At 47.1% G+C, this 18298-nt stretch overlaps 1 protein-coding gene and 1 long non-coding RNA gene across 8 annotated transcripts in view; both read left to right on the forward strand.

Annotated features, from left to right (window-relative positions):
* Gch1 (GTP cyclohydrolase 1) overlaps positions 1 to 2776 on the forward strand; it is a 41333-nt gene extending 38557 nt beyond the window's left edge. For 2 of the 5 annotated variants that reach the window (XM_004835500.4, XM_004835499.4), the window contains 3 exons: positions 790 to 821; positions 1674 to 1758; positions 2499 to 2776. In XM_004835500.4, coding sequence (XP_004835557.1) covers positions 790 to 821; positions 1674 to 1758; positions 2499 to 2625 — 244 coding nt within the window. In that variant the 3' untranslated portion in view covers positions 2626 to 2776. Of the gene's footprint in view, positions 1 to 789; positions 822 to 1673; positions 1759 to 2498 lie in introns of those variants that run through there. The other 3 variants (XM_013074646.3, XM_021261925.2, XR_015439231.1) reach the window with 2 other exon arrangements.
* A 161-nt stretch (positions 2777 to 2937) lies between these two features.
* LOC110350157 (uncharacterized) lies at positions 2938 to 17947 on the forward strand. 3 transcript variants are annotated; one of them, XR_015439237.1, is made up of 4 exons: positions 15324 to 16052; positions 16371 to 16634; positions 17124 to 17234; positions 17709 to 17947. It is a non-coding gene; the product is annotated as an uncharacterized LOC110350157 (long non-coding RNA). The 3 variants fall into 3 exon arrangements; XR_002396546.2 differs by having other exon boundaries at positions 2938 to 16052; positions 16371 to 17234; XR_015439236.1 differs by having other exon boundaries at positions 2938 to 16052; positions 16371 to 17947.
* The last annotated feature ends 351 nt before the right edge of the window (positions 17948 to 18298 follow it).

Genomic DNA, 18298 nt, shown 5'->3' on the forward strand with positions numbered 1-18298 from the left:
TGACACCTCCTGCTTATATAACAAATTAATCACCAGAAAACCACCAGGAGTAATGAGTACAGAAAATTGACCCAATAAGAAATCTAACTCCTACCTATGAGCCTGAGAATCATCCTGTCCTAGGTTCCTGTTTAATAGTTAATTCCTTGCCTGTTGTGTGCACAGTGGGGACAGGAAGAGGAGTCCAAATGCCCCTGACTTCAGGGGACGGCCTGTCTGAGTGGTAGTGCCCAGGGGTGCCTGCTGCTGAGTTCTTGGGGGTGGGGGCCAGGAGGCATTTATTCTGGGGAGATTAATCATACAAAGCACTTCTACAAACCCATCTTATAAAGAGATGTCTGGAGAAATCTAATCTGTTCTAATCTGATTACCCTGGTACGTTTAGTTGGGGTAGTAGTTGACCTGCTGGTAATTAACAAGTAGTCCTTTTATTTTTAACGTGATCTTTAAGCTCTGATAAAACAATATGATTAATCAGAGCACTTGAGACTTAGCCTAAACTTGATGACTGACTTGAGAGTTTTAAGATTTTGCTACTCATCTTGAATGGTGCTTTTCGTAAGCCAGCACTGTAGAGATGCACCCGGTTTCTCTCTCCCCTTTCCCCTCTTCTCTCGGTTTTGCATAGTCCTTGCTGGCTTCCCGTTAGACCCCATCTCCCTGGGGACTTGTGGCTTCTCTTTCCATGTATTATCTCCTGCCTATACCCCACTATTGTTTTATGTCTTCTGAAGAAGTCTCAGCCATTTCACTTTAATGTATGATTGACTACAACAATTTCTTTTTCAGAATTGTAGAAATCTATAGCAGAAGACTACAAGGTAAACTTTTACAGCCTTTATTTCATTACATAAAATATTTTTTCTTACAGAAAAAGTATTTTTGTTATATTACATGTCTAATGACTGTGATATAGAAATTAAAACCCGGTAGGATCATGAGTCTGTTTCAAACCTACAGAAAAACAATGAGTTGTATTTACACATTTCTTCCCATTTCCATGCGTAGGCTGACCTTTTCAAAGCAGCTTATTTGTATGAATACTTAAACAAAATCGGCTCATATTACACATGGTTGGCCACACTTTCTTTTTTCCCAGTTTTTTTTTTCCACCTAACAGATCTTAAACATTTCCCCCTCCATCTCATTCATTTGGCTGTTGGATTCCATTGGCTGTGTCACGGCTTGGCTCAGCCAATCGCTGCGCTGGTGGGCGGGGGTGGGGCTTGTCTGTTTGAGGCCAGTGCACGCTTCAGCGAACCCTCTTGTATGTATTCAAAGCAAGTTATTTTGTCAGTACAAGGGACTGTATTATTTACGTTAAATCGTTAGCTTTTGGCAACTCAATAATGAGCCCCTTTGTTAGCCCTCTTGCGAGCTGATTGTGTAATCGCTCCACTCTGTCTCTGTGGTTGCTCCAGACCCGGGGAATGTAATTCCTTCCCCACGGGAGGTGGCTGCATCCTTCCCACTCTTCAGGTGAAGGGTTTGGAAGGGGCTCCTGGTGGCTTGGCCAGCAGACAAAGCAACTGGCGAAAGCTGGCATGTTGTGGCTCTTCAATGTCACAGCAGTCTGCTTTTTAAGCTTTAAACATCACACGCACACGCGCGCGCGCACACACCGACGTGCCTACTGTCGCCTCCGACTCCTAACTGAGCCCGTCACCCCGCAGTTCAGGAGCGCCTCACCAAGCAGATCGCCGTGGCCATCACCGAAGCCTTGCAGCCCGCAGGAGTCGGGGTGGTGGTAGAAGCCACGTAAGTCGGGACCCGCTCCAGTGCCATCCCGGGGCACAGCTGATGCCACATGCCAGCCACTGCTGACCCCCATTGAGCCAGGAACCGGAGTGTGAGAGAGGTTTTTCCTCCGAGGGTAGTGGAGGCGGAGGGAATGAATCCTAGACAGATTAGGGCATCCTCGTTGTAAGGATTTGTGTAACCAGTGACATTTTATGTCTCTTCTTCTTCTCCTTCTCCTTCTTTTGTACCGGGAATCGAACTCTGGACCTTGCACTTCCGAGGCAGGCAGCAGAACCACTGAGCTAAATCCCCGACCCCTCTTTTTTTGTTTATTAGTCTTTTGTTGGGCCAATCAGTTTCTAATCTTTGTTCCACATTTGAAAAACAGAGTAAAAACTAAGAATTAGTACAAAGGGCAACTGAAGATACTTTTTAAAAAGAAAAGTGTTTTATTATTTTTAAAATTTATTATTTTTAAAGTTCTTTTAAAATTTATTTTTTAACTCACTGGTGTGGTGCATGCCTGTAAACTCAGCACTGGGGAGGCTGAGGTGGGAGGATCACTGTGAGTTCGAGGCCAGCCTGGACTACATAGCAAGGCCCGCATCTCAAACCCTGCCACAAAAAAGGTTTTAGGTAATGTCTAAGGAGGGATATTTTGACACAGTAACTGAACCGAGGTTGACTTTTCAGTCTGTTCTGTTAAAAAAAACCGGCCAGCACTGTCTTTTCCTTTACATCTTTGTTGTCTCCTGTAGACACATGTGCATGGTCATGCGAGGGGTGCAGAAAATGAACAGCAAAACCGTGACCAGCACGATGCTGGGCGTCTTCCGGGAGGACCCGAAGACTCGAGAAGAGTTCCTGACCCTCATCAAAAGCTGAGGGAGGCCGGCTTGTGGGTCCCACTGCCAGTGGCACTGTGTCTTCGTCGTCGTTGTACACATTCCATTTCCAGATGTTACAGATGTGAACTTGTCACTAATTGTATTTAAAAATTATTTATAGGAGGTCAAATAAAAATAATTACTAAAGAGGTGAGCCCTCTACTTTCTTCTTGCCACCTTTTAGTGGCAGTATTAACGTGGACTGTGGATAGTGTTAGGTTGTGTGCACAAATCGCTGCTGGTCTGATGCCTGAGGGTGCTGGAAGGAGGAGGACCCGTGTGTGGCCATGGCATTGGGATCCTCTCGTGATCTGACCCAGCAGCATCGGAGCATCCAGGAGCGCGGCCAAAACACTGCTTTTTCCTCCTCCTCCTCCGACAGAAGCGTGGAACATCTGAAGTGCTGACATGGTCTGTCACAGACAGGATTGCTGCGTGGATTCCGATCGTGTTTGTTAACCCACTGGGGCACCATGTGTTATAGATTTATGAGCTGTCCCGTGTGATGTAGTCACCGAGGGAAGGTGGTGGGAGATCTGTTTATTTTGCTGTGAGTTCCAACAAGGCACACTTCTACCCTCTCTTCTTTTTTAATTCAAGTGCAGGAAATTAGTTCCTGAAGTTGTTTACGAGTTTATTCTCCTGTCACACACACAGGGACTTAGACACTGAACTCTCTGTGCCTTGATGAGAATATGATACCAGTTGGAGTGTAGACACCTTTGCCTTTTTTCTTCAAAGCCATTCTTCTATGAGGCTTGGTACTGACCCTGCAGAAGCAGTCGCCACCAAGTTTCTCGAGAAGTCTCATAGGCTCTTAATCTATGTTCCATGTAGAGGCCTCCACACATTCCCTTTGGATCTTATCAGCTATTTTGTCTAAGCTTTTTACAAGGCCCCGTGCTGGCCCCTGCCCAGCCACATGCTGGTGACTGCCTGCACCCTGGGCTCTGCACCTGTCCTGTCCCGCCCTCAGGCTCGAGTTCAGCCCTGCTGTTCAGGGGAGCAAGGACTTTAGTCCAGGAAGCTGATGCCTTATTACTCGTTCTCTAAGAGTTGCCTCACTGGGGCAGTGTGGGCCGCATCCAACCCCTAAGTCCCCTATCAAACATGAGCATCATTGCTCCCCAAGAAAGCCTCTTTTTTTTTTTTTTGGTACCGGGGATCGAACTCGGGTCCTTGTGCTTGCGAGGCAGGCAGCAGAACCACTGAGCTACATCCCCAGCCCCAGCCTCTTTTTTTTTTTTTGGTACTGGGGATTGAACTCAGGACCTTGCACTTGCCAGGCAAGCGTGCCGCTACTGAGCTACATCCCCAGCCCAAGAAAGCCTCTTATTTGGCTGAGATAGAGCTCTCCAAAGCCAGCCCACTCTTCAAGCAGAATTCACCACAGTGCTCGATTTCCTGCTGGCCCTCCTGTGTCTGCCACCCATTTGCTCTTCTGCTTACAGTGAAGCCAGATGGCAGAGGTGGCTTTTTCTTTGTTTGCTTCTGTTTTTGAAAACCTCTACTACAAAAATCTCTTCCCTAGCCTTTCTATATATGGAGTTTCTAAAGTACAGTGGTGGCTGGTTTTCAGTTCCTTTTAAAATCTAACCTGGTATAAACAGCCGGCTTAGTATTTAGCCACTTCTAGGTAGAATTGCAAGCATTCAACTCATGTTTAGTATTTTAAAGTACAAACAAGTGTGACTTGGAGGACCAAAGACATCTTGAGTTATAAATTCATCCTTTTTGAGAACGTTTGTGTTCCTTTCCAATGACCCCTTGCCCCGACAGTCCTCAGAGGTGTTCTTTACAAAAGTCTGATGTGTCTATGGGTTGTTGTCTCATTAGTAAATGCAAAGGAGTGGCCTTGTCTGTTTTACTCTGGTCTGTAGCCCTTCAAAATTACCTCTTCATGTCCTTGACACCAAGTCCATTTTGGGGGATTTTAAAGAATTTGATGGATTTAAATGTACTGTGCAAATTATAGTGTGTGTTTGAATTTTATGTATGTGCCTGTGTGTTTCTGAAGTTGGTTCTATTTAAATTATTAAAGCATTATAACTTTGTTCTTGCGAACGTTTCTTGTTCATCCAGAAGTATGACGATTGTGCGTCGATGAATTCAACTGTTTTAATTCTGTTTTGGCAAGGGTTTCGCTCACCCATTAAGCTGTTAGAACGCGCATCTCAGTGGTAGCCAGAAGCAGTCCCAGGCTCTGCCTGCCTCTCTCTTTGATGTGTGCTTGGGTATTAGCTGACTTCAGCATCTTTCTGGTCATGGGGAGGGGAGGTCTGGTGTGAGGATCAGGAACCCGAGTGTCCCTCAAATCCCTCTGTTGTCCTGACTTGAGGTGGTGGCAGCCTCCTGGGCAGTGCCTGCCTCCTCTGCTTTCTGTGGGTCTGGGTTCCGGCCCCTGCATGGCCCCTGCTCCTGCAGAACCCTCCTGCAGCCTGGGTGACAACCTCATCACAGCTGGGAGACATCGTGAAGCCTCCTCGCACAGGTGTCCCGGTCACCCCAGTTGCTGTTCCCAAGTCTGCTCCCAGACTCCTCATCAGCCAACTGCATGGAAGAAGGCTTTCCATGTGCACAGGGCGCACCAGGATGCTGGGGCGAGGAGAGGGCATCTGGGCGGACAAGATCAGGTGTACACGAGGCACTGACCCCTCACCCTCTGGAGACACTTGCTTCTTTATTTTCAATTTCTGTCATGCAGAATGAAATGTACAGCAGCACACAAACCCCAGATACAAATCAGCTTCAGGCAGTTTCAACTCGTGGCCGTCTAGTTTCTTCTAGATCCCCATTCCTCCGAGATTCCTGCAAAGCAATTCCCTGGCATCATTTCATTCATAAATGTAATATCTCAATGGAGTGGAATCATGAAAAAGGATCACATAACAAATGCCATGTGTTACCATATAAAAACTAGTTCTTTAATATCAAATATCCAGTCAGTGTTCAATTTTCTCCTATTATGGCTCATACATTTTTAGTAGTTTATTTGTCAAGGAACAAATGAGATTCATACATTTGTCATTGGTTAACCTGCTTCTTAATTAATTTTTTTTTGGTACTGGGGATCAAACTCGGGTCTTTGTGCTTGCGTAGCAGGCGGTGAAACCACTGAGCTAAATCCCCAGCCCAATTTATTTCTTATTAGTACGTGTTTACAGTGTGTAATGTTTACATTCCTTGTGTGGAGTTGGTGCATGTACATAGCACATCTCACTTCCTTCTTCATCTCTTTTCCCTCTCTCCCTTCTCCTTCTATCTCTTGATCCTGTTCCCATTTGAGAAAGATCTATCTCCCTGCTGCTATTACCTATCCTTTATTTTTCTATTTATACTTTGGGTTTCTCATATAAGAGAAACCATGTGATATTTAAGCTCTTGTGTCTGATTTATTTCACTGAATGTGGTTCAAGGTGCATCCATTTTCCTACAAATTTATCCTTTATGGAAGAGTAGTACTGCATTGGATATAAATACCACATTTTCTTCATGCATTCCTCTGTAGATGGGTATGCAGGCTGCTTCCAAGATTTAACTGTTAGAATTGTGCTGCTAACCTGTTTCTTAAATCTCTTAAGAATCTTAGAGATTCTTTTCGGCTCTCCCTCCCATCGTCTTCTTACGATTTACAGCCATACCTTGGTACTTGACTGCTTTGCAACTCATTGAATCTGATACTCCGTGAATTTTGATGCATACATTTCACCCTGGTACTTGTCTTTGGTGCTTGATGCACAAGCCAGATTTTGTCATTGTCAATTGCCTTGTGACCCGCTACCCTTTCTGGCCCAGTTTGTCCAGTTCATCATTTTTGGTACCAGGAGCACCTGCCAGAACCAATTAACGACGGGGACTAAGGTCCCTCTGTACCCAACTGTATCTGGGCTTCTGCTTTGGGGGAAGCTCGGCACCCCCCGGCTGGTTTACACCGTCTACCACATGGCTGTTTTGGCTTCCGCGTGGAGTGTGCTGGCTGCCTGGGTTTCGGTTTCGGTGGAAGGAAGGCTTATGGCAACCGGAAGCCATGGCTACCACAAGGTTCCGGTCACTTTGGGAGCCTGTCCCTGGGGAACCGCGAGATTCAGATCGGCCCAGAGGAGCACTTGTGTTTCCCCGGGAAGTGACAGGGTCTTCTATGCAGCTCTGCCCACTTCCGGTGCTGCTCCGCACATCTGCCGCGTGCTGTCCGGGGCATCTGGCTGCCTCCCCGCGTATGTCTACATCGTGCTGTTTGTTTCGAGCCGAGTCCACAATGCTGACCTTTTCCGAAATCCTTTAGCTCTGGAGCTGACCATGCTGCCCAGAGGAACGTGGCTGGACTGTGGGTGAGGCGAGAAGGCTGCGTTGAACTTCCCGGGGCTGCTGATTTTCTCCCGACTTTAGGATGTGGGTTTCTTCCTCTTTTTCCTGGCTCTTCTCACATCTGAAAATGTGCTGAACAAGTAGACAGATGAGACTCCTCCTTTTTTTAAGACAGGGCCTTGCTATGCAGTTCAGCCTGGCCTTGAACTCCACTGTGTAGCCCAGGTGGGCCTCAAACTCATGGCAATCCTCCTGCCTCGCCTCCTGAGTGCTGAGTTGACAGGTATGTGTCACCACACCCAGCTTCCCCTTATTTGCCTCCATGTAGTTTCCCATTGTATGTGTGGTGCTACAAATTTTTATAGTCACATTCTATCTTGACTGGTAAATTTCTTTATGGAGATGTTTTTCCTTTGCAGGATCATTTTACTTCTAAAACTCAGGGACAAACTTAATAGAAAAAAAGGTAAATAAAAATCAGTGTAAAACCATTCGGAGTAGCAGAGACCCCTGATTAATTTCATATTGGTCATTTGAGAAGTGCCTTAACCAAGCAAAGACAACGAACCTCAGAGCAAAATTGCTCACTCAGAACCTCAGTTCTGGGTGTTTCTGAATGGCCATTGGCCTGGGAGTGGGGAGCCTGTGAATTTGAACCCCCTCCAGATTCATCTGACCGCCTCTGCCTGGCAGTTGTCAAAATCACTTACTGCAGGGGTAGGAGGAGAGACTTCTGTGTTGGTGCTTAACTATTTCTGCAGAATCTTTGTATGCTAAGAGCTAAAAAAATTTAAAAAAATAAAAAGGGTTCTGTGTACCGGATGTGTGAACCAGGCAACAATGAATTGTTTGGTTTTTTTTGGTACTGGGGATTGAACTCAGGACCTTGCGCTTGTGAGGCAGGTGCCAGAACCACTGAGCTAAATCCCTGGCTCCAACAATGAATTCTTAAAAAAAATAAATAAATAAAATCAGTATGAAACCTAAGTCTTTTTTTTTTTTAACCATTGAAATTGTTTTAATGTTGTTGCAACTCCAAAATGCAATAATCATCAACTTGTCAAAGACCCAAATTTCAAAAATTCATTTTAATTACTCCTTCATACCTATTTTACAAAATAAGGGCAAGATACATTTTAAATCCTACTTGTCCTAGTTGTGCTATGTTCCTAATTTGTGTAACCTTGAGTCTTAAGGACAGATAATTTATGTTTCTTGCATTTGGATGTTTTGGAGGATGGAAGATTTAAGAGAGAGAGAGTGTGTGTGTGTGTGTGTGTGTGTGTGCGCGCGCGCGCGCGTGTGCATTACCCAACACCCAATCTGGAAGAATTGTTATAAGAAAAAAACATTTCTGTTTTCTGAGTGTGTTGGGGTCGGCGGAGACAGTCACTTGTGTTGCCTGCCACTAGGTGCAGGACCCAGCATCCCGATCTTGCTGTTGACCAATGGACCCAGCAGGTTGGGTCCCCCTGCTCACCGTGGAGCTGGTGAGCCTTTTCCGGTGACCCTTGCCTCTCTGCACCCCACGCTTTTCAAGGTGTGTGCAGCCAGCTTGGTCATTCAAGCTCGAAGGTGTGACTCGGGGTGACTTTGACAGGCATGTGTTGTCATGTTGGGGTTCTGTCTGGTCACACATGAATGCTCACGATTTTAGTGCTTAGTGCAAATTGAAACGGGACAGAAGGACATGGAAGACAAGTTTCCTCTACTTCTGAGTGAGCCAGGCAACTGCTCTCATCCGAGACACCAAATGAAAACCCTGAATCAAGGACGGTCCTGACGCGAGACGCCGAGCCTAACGCGAGGAGGGGATTCTGTGACTGGCAGAATGTTAAGAACCACGGGGTTTATGTCCAGTTCTTTTGAAGTTCTTTCTCTGAAAATTTTTATTAGCGAAAACATCTGCAAAAAGAAAAAAAAAAGTGTCCACCTTGCAGAACTGTGCTCACCTCAGCCAAGAAAAGTGGGTCTGGGTGGCTGAGCCCCGAAAGCGGAGCCTCCGGGGAGGTTTTTTCGGTTTATTTGATTGCTTGAGGTGTACATGTGTAGGATTTTCAAAGGATTGAAAGAATATACGGTGAGAGGTGAAAGGTCTCCTTCTCTGTTCCAATGTCCAGTTCCTTGTTCCAAAGCCACTGTGATGCCATTTTTTTGCATCCTTCCAAAAACATGGAACCATATATTCTGTGTGTCTGGGCCCCACCCGCTCTCTCCTAGGAAACTTTTAGACAATACGTGTGCCTGCCCCCTCTGGAGACCCATTCAGTACTTTTTAAAACTTCGTTCTTGGTAGCCAGGCGTGGTGTTGCACGCCTATAATTCCAGCACCTGGAAGGCTGAGGCAGGAGGACCTCAACAAGTTTGAGGCCAACCATGGCAAGATGCTGTCTCAAAAAACCAAAAAAAAAAAAAAAAAAGAAAAAATCCCCTTTGGTTATTATGCTGTGTTCTTTAAGCTGAGAACTATGAGTGGAAGATTTAGCTATCGAGACCAGCAAGCCACTGGCCCTATTCTAGCAATTTGGGCAGGAGAACAGACGTGTGGGTGACACTGAGCCATCAGTCCCAGCCCCCATGAGTAAGGGCACCACGTTCACGCAGTTCATGAGTCCAAAGGTAAAGTCCCCTTTGAAGGGACTCTCTCCGGGCCAATAGTGTCAGTGCCGCAATTACCTGTGTATACATAATTTATTCTCTGGTCTGATTTTTCTAAACATACCCTACCTCCCGACCTGACTTTTATAGTTTTCCATCTTAGAAAACTTAGAAAACATAGCAAGGAATGAAGGAGAAGACTAGTTTTCAAATTGCACAATTCAGAAAGAACTACTGTTAATATTTGTTTTCTTTTAAAATTGTGTAAGTAATATAGACATATGTTAGTATTCAGAGCAAATCCATCCAGACGCAATTTTATCTGTATGTATTCAGCACTAATTAAGGGGAAAATTAAAAAAAAACCCAGCACATTGTCATATCCACCGAAATTCAGTGATCACTTGACATCATATCTGTATTTTGCATTGACCTTTTCCCAGATTGTTTCAAATTTCTTTCTCAAGCTCCTTCGTAACACTTCGGGGTTCACTCTTCCAGCCTCTCCCATTCTCTGGTGTAACTCTCCATCAATACTTTGAACCCAAAGTATGAAGTCCACGTCTTTCCCGATCCTACCTTAGTGCCTGACCCTGGAGTCTCATTCCATCTTGCAGTGTTGAAATCAGCTCTTGGCATTCCATGGTGTATCATTCACACTGATTATTTTCATAATGATGGGCTGGCTTTTCAATTTATGATAAATAATGGTACAGGGCCATCTCTATTTCCTAAGAACAAGATTCTAGGCATAGAGTTCTTGGAACAAATAAAGTCACTCCTTGGTTTCTTCCTTTTCCCTAGGTTGGAAGGATTGGTGGCTTCAGATCAGTTATTTCCCTCCCCTGAGCCTTGCAAGATGTAGATGTCCTCTTATAGCCTAACTGCCTTATCGCTAAAGAGGTTTTTTTGTTTGTTTTTTGGTGGCGGGGATCGAACTCCAGTCCTTGCGCTTATGAAGCAGGCGGCGGAACCACTGAGCTAAATCCCCAGCCATTGCTAAGAGTTTTATAGCACACAAATTAATCTCTATTCCATGGGGGGAGCTTTGCACCTCAACTATCTTTGCAGACCCTCATCTTGATGCTGAAAGTATTGTTGAGATAATTGTAGCTTTATGTAAGCTGGAAGGAAGACTACACGCGTGTACTTTGTCAGGTTCCCCTGGCTAAATTTTAGCAAATTTGTCACCACCCGGATATTGACACAGACATGCTATACCAGTGTTCAGATTTGCCCAGTTTAACTGGTGCTGCTTGCGTGTGTAATAAGTTCTGAAAGATTGCTGTGTAGATTTGTGCATCTTCAGTAACAGTCAGGGCTCCAAGCAGTTCCAACTGAGCAGGATCCACTCCACTGTCTTATTACACCAGCGCTGCCCTGCCTCAGCCTCTTCATGTTTTACGGACTCTCACAGAATTTCACATTTCCTTCTTGGCAAGCTATTGCTAATTGACACCACCCTTGGAGTAGCACTTTCATGTTACAAATGCAGTGTATTACTAGGTGGATAATACTTTTGCCATCTAGATTTATGGTAGAGCCCTTTACTACATTCACTAGCCAGGTTGGCCTCAAGTGTGTTACAAATGCTCTCCTACTGGAAATGGGGCAGACATTTCTTTCCTTTCTCAGCTTGTCCAATACCTGGACATATTGTTTTCAGGGAAAATCCAATCAAGGAAGCCGCCAGATGAAATGGCGATCCAACTTCTAGCTTTCAAAGAGCTTTGGACACACTGCTTAAGGGGCTGAGGTGATGCATATACAGCTTTTCATTTTTTTTGATGCTGGGGATGAACCCAAGACCTCAAACATGCTAAGCATGTGCTCTACCACTGAGTTACACCCTCAGTCCAATAGTACTTTCTCAATAGGGTTTTCAGGCTTTTATTAAAAATCATTTTTAAAAGAGTTTTTTTTTTTAATCTAAAAGGGTATTACCATTTTTCTAAATACAGCTTAATGGAAAATAATTTTATTTTCTTCAAAGTCACCTCTAGGAGAAGGGGCCTGGTCAGCCTCTCCCCAGCACATTCTGCTTGTCCTGGTCAGGGTAATCCAAGCAATGCCGCCACAAAAGCAGGCTGCTGTTGTTTTTTGTGTGTGGCAATGGGATTGAACTGAGGGCTTCATGCATGCTAGGCAAGCACTGTATCACTGAGCTACACCCTAGCCCTTCATATTTTGAGGCAAGATCTCACTAAACTAGTAGCTTCAAAATTTGATCCTCCTGCTTCGGCCTCCTGAGTAGCTGGGATTACAGGTGTGTGGCACTGAACCCAGGCTCTGGAATTCGGACTGGTCAGTAGTGAAATCAGTGTGGTTCTGCCTTTGTGATCACCGTCAGTTCTGCTGAAAGTAGAGCATCACTGAAGTTGGGCTCAAGGTGTGAATGCCAGGATGCACTTGGGAGGAGGGTTGTAAACAAGAGTGTGAGCCAGAGTGTAGATGATAGGGGCTTAGAAGGTAGGGACTCCAGGCAGACACAGCATGGGGCGGTGCTTGGTTCAGACGTGAATTTAGGCCAAATCGATCCCACTGAGCCTGGAAGAATTAACACACGTCACGCATAAAAGATAGAATTTAATTTAGCCATGTAGCTGTGCACATTCTGCATCTAGAAATGATAATAGAATACAAAGATTAGATTTTTTAAAAGTGTGTATGTATATATATGTGGTGTGTTTGTGTTTGTGTGTGTATGTGTGTGTACCACTTACAACAACACAAATAGCAATGATTAATTCTTATCCTTTGCCCCAGTGGGTCTGCTTTGGGTAATGTACCCTCCCGATGTGGTTGCATGTGTGAAAGTGACATCTGTGAGGGAGGTTTTCACTGTGGCCTTGTTTGTAATAAGAAAGCTCTAGTTTCCAAGTCAGCTGTAAACACAAAGCCTGCACAATTGTCAGCAGGGTGTTTCACTGTGCATTTTAGGGTCTTCACTTAGAAATGGATTGGATTCTGATCCACTGTCTTTGTTACTTTTCTTGTTGCTGAGACAAAATACCCAACACCCAAAGTTAAAGGAGGAAAGGGTTATTTAGCTCACACTTTGAGGAGGCTTTAGTCCATAATTGGCTGGCTCCAAGGCAGGGTGGCACATGGCAGAGGGGCAACAGTTCATGGTGGACTGAAGTAGCAAAGCAACAAGGGAACCTCATCTTTCTCTCCCTTTTATCTTATCCAGACTACTAGGATTAGGCTGGTGCCAAACCAATCAGTGGACTGATTCAGTAACCACATGCCCTGAATCCCAGCATCACACACTCTAGATTCTGCCACCTCTGAAAAAGCCTCCTATGACTGCATGAGGCTTTGGGGACATCTAGACACAAGCCATGCCATCCACTGTCCACTTTTATTTCTTGGGCTCCCACTGAGCAAAGTTCTGAGGCTGAGTGGAAGCACTGGTTGGGTCTGGTTGTGAATCCTTCACAGGGTTCACCAGCATCTCATCTGCCGGACTGGAGGATGCAGCACGGCTGGCCATGCTGCTTTTGCTTGGCAGGTTTGGGGGAATTTGTCCTTTGACAATTAGTGAGACTGTCTGCCTCCCCCTTTCCTTCTTATTCTGCTCAGGATTGGAAGCCAGGGGCTCCAGCTCTGCCTCTGGAGACTTGGAAGGGAAGGTTTGGGACCATCCCTGTGACCTGAGCACAGTGAGCTCGTCTAAAGCGACATCTGTGCTGCTCGCTGTCCAGATGGGTCATCTCTCCAGCAATTTCCCATGTGCTGAGCTCTGGGAAGATCATTAGTGAGACCTAGAACAGCTCACTTGGGCACACAGAGTTCAGCCTTGAAATGTGTGGAAAAGAGCAGAGATAACCTCTGGCTGCTGCTTGTACCTGGTGAGGAAAACTTACCCCATTGTACTGTAAACACCGACTGGAGAGCTAACTAAAAACGGTGAGATAACCTCTGCTCTGGGACAAAGGAGGATAGGAGTCAACCCCGAGTGTGGTTAGACAACATCTACACCGCTCAATCAAGAAAGAGCAATTCAAGCACAATTTGTAGTTAATTAACCACCAGAAGAATTGGCTGAAAAACTTATAAATGGTCATCTCTTTCACCAAGGAGATGGGAGAAGACAAAGGACCCTTGCTTACATTCTAAGCTCTCTGTCTGCCAAATATGATTTTTTTAAAAAATTAGGTGCCTAATTTACTTTGTTAAAAGTGAGAAATATGTATATCTTTACACCTGTGGAGCTAAACAAATAAAGCTAAAGGTAGCATCTGTATGATTACCTGAAGTATTGTTCAGTGTTACAAATTACGTGGTGTTTGCGGGGGAAAGGATAACATTGAAGTTTGTCAACTCTTGGATGAAGTAAAGGAAACATTGCGGTCATCTAACCTTCTCTGATCTGAATTTTTGTGTCTTTACTTCTCTGACTCACAGGACTTGGGTGCTCTAGGTCAGAGCCTCACAAAATTTTTCTGGAAAGGGCCGGGTAGGGAATGTTTCAGACCGTGCAGGTCCCGTGGTTTGTGTCATTACTGTCCAGCTCCCCACTGAGGAGTTAGACAAAGGAGGCTTAGAGACGGACGTCAGGCGCTAGCCCCACTCACAGGTGTGCAGAACAGGTGAGTCCTGTGTGCCTGGGGGGCCTGCCCAGGGGCTGCCCCTTAGCTCCTCCCTGTCACCAAAGTTCCCATCGCTGGGAGGACGCAGAGCTTCCCTTAAGTGGCTTTGTTAAGGCTTTGTTCCCTTAGGCGAAACTGTGTTGTATGTTGGGGTATAAGGAAATGTGACACCACCCTGTCCTCAGAGAGGGATGCATCTAAACACACACATGGTACCACTGAAAACTACGGTAAATATAATGATCACAGTAAAAGACACATTGCCATAAATCTCCCTCAGAATACTCCTGTTAGTCTTTTATTTCTTTTGCCTTGTGGTCTCTTGCTGCTTTCTTATGGACTCTGTGGATGTTTGTATCATATGCATGATGGTCAACTTTGCGTGTCAGACTGGGGGTCCGGGGGGCCTGTGTTGCTCCTTATTTTTGGCTGTGTCTGTGGGGACCCTCATGGGAGCCAGAGAACTGGGAGAGTAGGTCTCCTCCTTGAGTAGCTGAGCATCATCCAGTCACTGAGGGTCTGACTACAGGAAAGGTGGAAGGAGAGGTCACCTCTTCTCTTCCTGGGTGCCTGGTGGATGGGGACATCTCGTCTCCTGCAAGCAGACTGGGACTTGGCATCCAGAGCTGCACAAGGGGAGTGAGCAAGGTTGCTCAGTGCACGGAGGTCCAGGTGGCAGTCTAGGGTGGCAGAGACCAAGCAGAGCAAGGAGAGGGCAAGAGCCATGGTGACCCTGGTCGGGGGGGGGGGCGTTTCCAGGGCAGCAGGGAGTGTGCGGTCTGAGAGGCCTTGAGCACAGCCAGGAGGACCAAGGGTCCGAGGGCAGGACGGAGGCGACCCGGGTCCTGGAGGCCTGGGGTGTTCAGGACTCGGACCTCTGAGGAGGAGGGGACTGCAAACCTGTGGCCCTGGCTGGATGTGGCCGCCAGACATGCTGGGTTCTTGGGACAGTCTTCAGCCTGGGTTATTGCTGATGTTTAAACTCAGGGGCTTTTATGTGAAAATCTGGATTTCCTGCTGCTTTTAGAAAAGTGAAAGATAGGCCAGTGCTGGCTGAGAGATAGCACCGAGGCCCCTTGGTGGGGTGAGGTCTGCTTGGGGCAGTCATGTCCCTGGCCTTCACCAGGCTGCCACCCTCCGTGCCTTGGTGGGCTCATTTGAATATTGGGGAAATAGTACTGTCTTTTCTTTTGCTAGAAAAATTAACAGTTTATTTAACAACTAAAACAAATTGTTTTGTTTTTTGAGACAGGGTCTCACTGTGTATGTAGCCCAGGCTGGCCTCCAACTCATGGTGATCCTCCTGCCTCAGCCTCCCAAGTGCTGGGATTACAGGCGTGCACCACTAGGCCCAGTTTAACAGAGATGTTTATGTAAAAGACCAGAGTAGGTTTACTAAGTGCTTGAAAACATTAGTTGCTGTTGCTCCGTCGTTGTTACCTGTCTGCCTAGACCTGCTTGGTTGCAAGCCTACAGGAAGAATTCAGCAAGCCAGGGGTGGAGCGAGTGGGGGCTGAGAGGAGAGCAAAGCCTCCCTTCCTGAAGGGTGACACCAAAGCAGAGAGCGGGAGGGAAGGGACTGCGGCTCCCAGACCCTGAGAAAATTGCATCGGCCCCGCACTATCGGCCCACAAATCAGAGTTCATTTCTCTCCTTCCAAACAGCTCAGCACAGGGGCCCGGATGCCCAGTGACTCATCTAAAAGCCCAGCGAGTTCGCCCAGCTTGCAGCCTCTCAAATTGCATTTGCAGCTCCTTATCAGGCTGGCGAGGAAATTAAAGCGGCCGGCTGCGGCGGTGTTGCTAAGCAGAGCGGCCACTCGCAGACAGACACCCAGGCTGCGCCTCACGGCCCATTACAGCGTCACTCCCCACTGTGGCTAATAAGGTTTGAAATCGTCTAAGGAAACCTGCTGTTCTTTTTTAAGGTCAGAAAACAGGGTAATTTGGTTATGAGCAAGAGATAGAATTTCCCTTCCTAGGGCTGGAGGTGTGCGTGCGTGCATATGTACACACACACAGTTGTGTAAGGCCGTCTATAGGAGGCCTATGGTCTCATGTTAATAGAAGTGGGGCTTCGGAGACAGCAGTCCTGCCCTCCAGCACCCCTGGGCCCTGGCCCGTCCACCGCTGTGTCCCTCACCTGGGCTTCCCTTTGCCCGGGACGCTTCTGAGGACCATGGCTGCTCGGCTGGGAGGGAGAACTGCTTCGTTTCTTCTTCCAGGCCTTTCTCTTTCCACAACAGGGCCCTGGAGTCTGCGTGGGGCTCAGGCTGTGGGATGCTCGGCTCGTTCCCATGGCCCGGTGGGCAGACATCTGTGTTCCTGTCAGCTTGGTTCCTGGTGGCCCAGAAGATCAGAGCCAGAGGGCCCAGCTCCAGAGCGGCCGGCCGCGGTGGACTCAGGCGGCGCTGAGCTCCTCTGCAATGGTGTCGAGTGCACCTGACCTCTGGGGGCTGTGTGGCCGGCGGCTGGGTGTCTGGAGCCTCGGCCTGACTCAGCTGCTCTCTGTAAGGACTCGGGGCCCTTCCCTCACCCTGGCTCCTGGGCTGGGCCGGGGCCCAGTCCGAGTCCTTCTTTCAGTGGTGTCTTTGGTCACAGCTTCTCTACAGTGCTGAGGATTGCTTATTTTTAAGAGGCATAAAGGGATTTATTAGGCAGGACTTTAAAAGTATACACTTTTAAATAGATCAGAAAGAGATTTTGAGAGAGAGAGAAAGGCCTGGTCATCTGGAGCTGAGTATATTTATGAGAACTTTGGGGGTTCAAAGCTGTAGAAGTTGTAAGCCTGGGGGAAGAGGGGACACGGGTTACAGATGAAAGGCTCTTTCTGCAGGGGAAGGGTGGTGGCCCATTGGTGGTGACAGCCGTCCCAGGGGACAGCTGTACCCTGGCATGCGTGGGGACAGGCACATTTCAGTGGGATGCCGGGGATTATTAAGACTCCTCCAGGTTGCTGGCCCACAGCACTTCCCTGATGAGAGTGTGGGGCTTCTCAGCTCCCTGCAGGAATCAGCCTCACCAGCGCCAGTCTGCACGACACAGAGGTGGAGGAGAATTCTGTGTTGTGATTGAGATGCGACTGCGCCCTGAGAGGACAGGACTTGCAGGTTGGGGACATCTCTACACCCTCCATAATTGAGTGTATGTGTGCATTTTGTGGGCCTGCAGCAGGCTCGGAGCCCTCACCCTGGGGACACTGCTCACTAGGATCTGGCTGACCTTGGGGACCACACAAGCTGCTATGGGTCTGACTGATTCCTTCTGTTCCCATGTACCCCAGGAAGGTGTCTTCCATGCAACACTGGACCAAGCAGGGCTCTGATTTCAGTGTGGTCTTTTGTTCAGAGTTCAGCGTTAGGGTTTAGATAAAAAATGTTCCCCCAAACCCTGTGTTCAGAGGCAGAGCCTTGAAGGAAGTGGATCATGGAGGCACTGCACTCATCAGTAGATCCATCTGTGATGAGTGCAGATCTGACTGCTATTTGGAGGTGGGGTCCAGTTGGAAGTGGTGGGTCACTGGGGCTGTGACCTGGGAGGGTATATTCTTGCCCCAGCTCCTCTCTTCTCTCTCTGCTTCCCAGCTACCATGGCATGAAAAGCTGTCCTCTGCCAGGCCCTTCCATCATGCTGTATCTGCCTTGGAGCCAGCAGACCAGGGACTGAACACACCGAAACCATGAACCAAAATAAACCTCTCCTCCTTAAATTGTAGGTGTTCGGTATCAGTGACAGGAAAGTGATTAATACAATGAACCTGAATATTGATATTCAATCCTTAAGCCACCAAGATAGCCTGTTTAGTAAAACTCTGCAAATCTCACAGAGCTGCACTGAGATTTGTTTTGTGACAGTATGCCATGGGGCTTGGGTCTTTGGGTACTATTTCCATTCAGAGAAATGCTGACCATATTTAAATGGCCCCCAGTGGCAGGGCCCCAGAACAGAATGACCCCAGTATGTCCTGACCATGCCAGGGTCTCAGAAGGCACCACTCCCAGCTTGGAATGTGGCCAGGTTGGCCCAGCAGCCTCGGATTCTCAGGACACTCTCGCCTCAGTCAGATTTATGATTACCAATGATGGCATAATCATGGTGGAAAATGTGGAAAATGTAGAAAACCTTTGTAAGAAAATAAAAATCACCTATCACCTAACTCATAAATAACCACTAC

Source organism: Heterocephalus glaber, unplaced genomic scaffold, assembly GCF_053883595.1.
Source record: "Heterocephalus glaber isolate CG9 unplaced genomic scaffold, H.glaber_assembly_v1.0 deba00000122, whole genome shotgun sequence".
Classification (NCBI taxonomy): Eukaryota; Metazoa; Chordata; class Mammalia; order Rodentia; family Bathyergidae; genus Heterocephalus; species Heterocephalus glaber.